Source organism: Rhincodon typus, chromosome 42, assembly GCF_021869965.1.
Source record: "Rhincodon typus isolate 14 chromosome 42, sRhiTyp1.1, whole genome shotgun sequence".
NCBI classification, from domain to species: domain Eukaryota; kingdom Metazoa; phylum Chordata; class Chondrichthyes; order Orectolobiformes; family Rhincodontidae; genus Rhincodon; species Rhincodon typus.
The window spans coordinates 8,890,386-8,896,215 of record NC_063373.1 but is presented as its reverse complement, the minus strand read 5'-3'; the positions used below and the strand labels follow the sequence as shown (position 1 = coordinate 8,896,215).

General features: G+C 45.1%; 1 protein-coding gene and 1 long non-coding RNA gene across 2 annotated transcripts; both read right to left on the bottom strand.

Moving 5' to 3' along the window:
- Positions 1–656: 656 nt before the first annotated feature.
- Positions 657–2,007, bottom strand: LOC125487582 (gastrula zinc finger protein XlCGF49.1-like). The gene has a single exon (XM_048619394.1). It carries the CDS (start codon positions 2,005–2,007, stop codon positions 1,264–1,266), a length of 744 nt encoding a protein of 247 aa, XP_048475351.1. The 3' UTR covers positions 657–1,263.
- A 1,709-nt stretch (positions 2,008–3,716) lies between these two features.
- LOC125487566 lies at positions 3,717–4,821 on the bottom strand. Its single transcript, XR_007265961.1, has 2 exons — positions 4,603–4,821; positions 3,717–3,997 (listed from the first exon to the last, which is right to left on the bottom strand). It is a non-coding gene; the product is annotated as an uncharacterized LOC125487566 (long non-coding RNA).
- Between the last annotated feature and the right edge of the window lie 1,009 nt (positions 4,822–5,830).

The window sequence follows — 5,830 nt, the reverse complement described above, 5'->3', positions numbered from 1 at the left end:
TTCAGTGATGAATTGATATGTACTGTAGTACTGAATATTTGCTTGCTTGGTTTAATGTAACATATGTAGCATACTAGTAACACGAGTATATTGATGATTCATTTCTTTTTAAGCAGGTAGGTGCGCCAATATGTGCCTTTAAGAGGGATTTGACTGTCCTGGTTGTCTTGAAGGGGGGTGTTGTAAACTGGTGTGGAGGTGTCTGCTCCATCAAAAGCACAGTAAACACCTTTGTGTTTTTGTTTAATTCAACTAAGCATGAGCGGGTGAAGTCATGCTCATGGACACTCGGAGTTTTAGTTTTTACTTTCAGTTGTTGAAGTTGGGGTTTTGGAGTTGAAGCTGCTAGATACAACTCTCTCTCTCTCTGCTGCTGCTAAAAAAGCTTGAGTTCAGTCTCTGCTTCTACATTCTTTCTAGCAGTGTTCCTTCTCCTGGAGACAGCTTGAGAGTGCAAATCTGTTTTTCTGAATTTGCCTTTGCCAAGGCTGTGTTTATGGAATGCTGCTATATTGGAAAAATAGACGATGAATGGTTAAGTAATATATTATTTTGTAAAGTATTTTGATAGAGTTGAAATTATGCCAATTCTTCTGTTTTAGTTTGTATTCTTACACCACAGTGACAATACAATGTATTTTGCTTAAAGCCTCATAGATTGACAAATCAAATCAATTTTGGAATGCAGTATCTTACACTTGCCTTGAAATGAAATAAAATTTAGGGTCTAGGCTATCTCCTTAACATGCTTCAGGGGATTTGGTCTGGTCCATAACATTGGTGTTTATTCAACCCTGATGAACCAGAAAATACATTTGGACAAAATGGATAGGCTCTGTCCAGTGTGAAGGTGTTGATTTACAGTGAATTGGGATATTTTGCAAAAGCTGCCCTACAGGTGGGGTTTGTATGAACATTTTCATCACCACGTCAGTACCTTTAATAAAGCAGGGTTTAATAATAGGAGTACAACCAGCTCAATGACCATGATTCAATTTTTTGTGTAAGTAAGAGCAAAATTCTTCAACTGTGGTCCTTTGTGAACAGCTTAGATGACAGAATAAATCCCTTCCCACACGCTGAGCATCGAAGGGTTTCTCCCCAGCGTGAACTCGTTGGTGCCTCAGCCTACCTCGGTTGACTAAGTGAATCCTTTCCCACAAATCAGCAGGTGAACAGTTTCTGCCCAGTGTAAACTTGCTGGTGTGTTACGTTCAACAAAACAGCAAAACCTTTTCCATACACAGAGCAGGTGAAAGGTTTTTAGCTAGTGTGAACTTGCTGGTGTTCCAGTAGCTTAAATGAGCGAGGGAATCCCTGCCCACACTCAGAGATGAACGGTCTCTCCCCAGTGTGAATTCTCTGGTGTCTCAGCAGGCCAGACGACCAAATGAATCCCTTCCCACACTGGGTGCAGTTGAATAATTTCTCCCCAGTGTGAACCCACTGGTGTGCCAACAGATAGGATGATTCAGCAAAGCCTTTACCACAATCTGAGCAGGTGAATGGTCTCTCCCCAGTGTGAACTTGCTGGTGTCTCAGCAGTTTGGATGACACAGTGAATCCCTTTCCACACACGGAACAGGTAAATGGTTTCTCCCCAGTGTGAACTCGCTGGTGTTCCAGCAGTTTAGATGAGTGAGTGAATCCTTTGCCACAATCAGAGCAGGCGAATGGTCTCTCTCCACTGTAAACTCGCTGGTCTCTGAGTAGTTTGGATGACAGAGTGAATACTTTCCCACACTCAGAGCAGGTGAACGGTCTCTCCCCGGTGTGAACCCACTGGTGTCTCAGCAGGTCGGACGACTGAGTGAATCCCTTTCCACAATCAGAGCAGGTGAATGGCTTCTCCCCATGGTGACCACGTTGGTGAACTTCTAGCCGGGATGGATAAAGAAATCCCTTCCCGCAATCTCCACATTTCCACAGCCTCTTGCCTTCACAGATTGTTCTACACACGCATGACGTATGCTTCTCTTCATTGTGAACGGTGCTTGTTCCTTCCATGTTCAAAATCGTGTAATAATTACGATGAACACAACAATGGTCAGACCTGGATGTGCTTTTGTTTGAATTCTCTCATTGCAAATCAACATTTCAAACATGGGAAAAGAAGTAGTGAGAGAGAAACAGCACCATTCATAGCCTGATGTTTGAAGTTAAACTATAAACTAAAGTAATTGTAGCCTGCATAGAGGAGTATATCTAAGGCAACAAGATTAAAAATCACTCAAAGGATCTTGTAAGATGCATACAATGGATTCTGTTAAAGCAACAGCAAAAGCAGCTATTTGTTGCAAGACAGTTTGATAAGGAACATTCCACAGAAATGCTGATTGAATCCTCTGTACTGGCTAGTGCTGGGATAGAAGGGAAAGGTGTGACTCACAGTCTGTTAAGACCCCCTGGTAAATGTATATATACTAACATGGAGTCATAGAGCCATTGAGCTGTACAGCATGGAAACAAGCCTTTTGGTACCACTCATCCATGCTGACCAGATATCATAAATGAGTCTAGTCCCATTTGCCAGCATTTGGCCCATATCCCTCTAAACCCTTTCTATTCGTTTACCGATCCAGATGCCTTTTAAATGTTGTAATTGTAACAGCCTCCCCCACCCACTCTGGCAGCTCATTCCATACACGCACGACCCACTGCATGAAAACGTTGCCCCTCAGGTCCCCTTTAAATCTTTCCCCTCTCACCTTAAACCTATGCCCTCTAGTTTTGGACACCCCCACCCCAGGGAAAAGATCTTGTCTATTTACTCTATCCATGCCCCTCATGATTTGATAAACCTCTATAATATCACCCCTCAGGCTCCAACACTCTGGGCAAAATAGCTCCAGCCTATTCAGCCTCACCCAACAGCTCAAACCCTCCGACCCTGGCAACATCCTTGTATATCTTTTCTGAACTCTTTCAAGTTTCACAACATCTTTCCTACAGCAGGGAGGCCAGAATTGGATGCAGTATTCAAACAGTGGCCTAATCAATGTCCTGTATAGCTGCAATATGACCTCCCAACTCCTATACTCAATGTACTGACCAATAAAGGCAAGCATACCAAACGCCTTCTTCACTAACGTGCCTACCTACGATTCCACTTTAAGGAACTATGAACCTGCACCCCTAGGTCTCAACACTCCCCAATACTTTACCATTAAGTGCCTGCCCTGATTTGCCTTTTGAAAAGGAGTTTTTATGTATACAGTCATTAGTGTATTTAATTGCATTCCTGTGGAAATTCAGTCTAAGGCAGGCAGAAGAAGCCTCCTTCCCAAAATCAGAGGACTGCTGGTGCAGGAGATAAAGCCTGCAGCATGGTTGAAAAAGATGCATTGTGAAGGCCTAAGAATAAGTGATTTGGGTGAGGGGTTGTCTGGTAAACATCACAAGATCATGGGATGACCTAAAGCTGTCCGTGTACTGATCAAGCAGTCACATGTTTAACCTGGTTGGATGTGCATGTAATCAATTAATAATCCGATTGGTTTATAACAGCCAAAGATGCGCTAAAAGCAAATGTATTAAAATGTGTATGTTTCCCTTTGTTCAGTAGAGAGGTCCTTGGAGTGGCTTTCTCCCCACTGGTGTAAAACAACAAACTCTTCTATGATTGAAGTGGACCTGGGTATTGAGTGATCTATCTAGTCATTCTGTTTGACACATTGTTATGTTAGAAGAACTGAAATTGTCTGCTTGGAATAAAATAGATTGAGCAATGATGACATTTATTTATGAAAGATTAATACGTAGTAGATGAGGAAACGTTATTCCTGTTAGCTGGTCATAGAAAAAGATTTTGGGACACAGAATGATTGAAGATTTTGGTGAAGAGTCACAGGGAGGATAATGAGAAAAACTTCTGTGCAGCACATGATAATGATCTGGAATACAGCACTTACTTTCGAAGGCCGACGATATTCACGAAGTGATTCTGTCAGGTGATGTTTGGTTTCGGTTTCGTGCCCACAAACGTCCATGTGATATCCTGTAAAAGAAGTTTGGAACATCCATCGCTGTTAGTCCTGGATACCAATTCAGAAAAGAAAAACAATTCTTCTGGTCTGAATTTGCAATCATGAACGTCCCCCTTCTAACTCCCTTTCAAAGCAAAGGACGTGGATGCTTTGTACTATCATCATCGTGGGCAGTCACTTGTTCCAAGAATAACATGTACGCAGGGGTCATGAATTTCTGCTCTGGGTCTTCATGTGACTTAATACAGTTGCAAATCTTTAGTGACATAAGGCAGGACATCCAATAAGGTAATGGGATGTGGTGAGCATGTTGGAGGGTCTAGGCCCGAAACGTCAGCCTTCCTGCTCCTGATGCTGCTTGGCCTGCTGTGTTCATCCAGCTCTACACCTTGTTATCTCTGCCTTCCCTTGGCTTCCTTTCTGCGCCTCTGCCCTGCTTCATTAATGAGACTGGGGGTGTGGAAGTCTCATACAACTTGATGGACAGGTTGTCTCCATTCATAACAATAGGCAGCAGACTCCGCCCATTCATCCCAGTGCGCAGGCGCCCCAGCTGCCCGGTGCCCCCAACAAAAATGGCGGAGGTTACCCCCTCCACTGCCCCTCTGCGGCTTACGTTCGGTCGGAAGCCTCCAATTCGTAATTCGCCTTCGCTCCGTGTAAATCGGGAAACGATCATTTCCTTTGCGGCTTACGCAAGATGTTCATTAAATCTCCCAGTTCCGTCGGTCGGGCCCACCGCTCTCCAACAACCCGCCTCGACCTGATCGTTTTCAGTCCGAAGACGCGCGCACACCAAAGAACCCACCGACTCCCACATCGACGGCTCGGCGCATGATCCGTACGACGTCCGGGGCTGCGCCTGCGCAGTGCTCTAGTTCGACGTGAGTGGTTGACACGTACCAAAAGAAACAGAACCTGCCGCTTGTGCAATGGCGCGGGGAGGCCAGCAGAGAGTAATACTGTATCACTTTAAACACAAGAGGTACAGACTGGAAGAGAGAGGCTTTCATTCATCACATTTTAATTCATTCAAATCTACTCACGACCCCCCGCCCTCCGCAAAGTGTGACCCATTATAGGGGGAGATAGGCGGCTGCTCCTTCAAGCCACGTGTCAACGTTTGGACTGTTGTTTCTGCCAGGCCATTGGATGATGGGTGGTAGGGACCTGTCCTCACAATGTTGAATCCCCTTTGACTTTGAGAAATAACCAAGTTCCCACTGGTAAACGATGGCTCATTGTCTGTGACCAGCACTTTCACAGATCATAGAATCCCTGCACTGTGGAAACAGGCCCTTCAGCCTAACAAGTCCACACCGACCCTCAGAGCATCCCACCCAGACACATTCCCCCTATATTTTAATTTACACATCCCTGAACACTACAGGCAATTTAGCACAGCCAATCCACCTAGCTTGCACATCTTCGGACTGTGGGAGGAAACCAGAGCAAATCCATGCAGACACGGGGAGAACGTGCAAACGCCGCACAGACAGTCACCCAAGGATGGGATCAAACCCAGGTCCCTGGTGCTGTGAGGCAACAGTGCTAACCGCTGAGCCACCATGCCGCTTCTGGGACTCTGTGTGTTAAAAAAGGTGTGCACAGTTTTTCTATCGTTGTCCCTGTGTTTGATGAATGGACCCTTTGCACTCCAACTACTTTGAGTGGACATGTACAACGACTAAGAGCATTGGACCATGAAGGACCTGCACAGTCATCATGCAACCGAAGTCCAAGATTTACCTGGCCATTCCCACAGATGAGGGGGGTGTTGCTGGTGGTCATTTTTGTCCTTGTTGGCACTCTGGGTACTGTCCTGCCAATGTAGCTATGTCTGC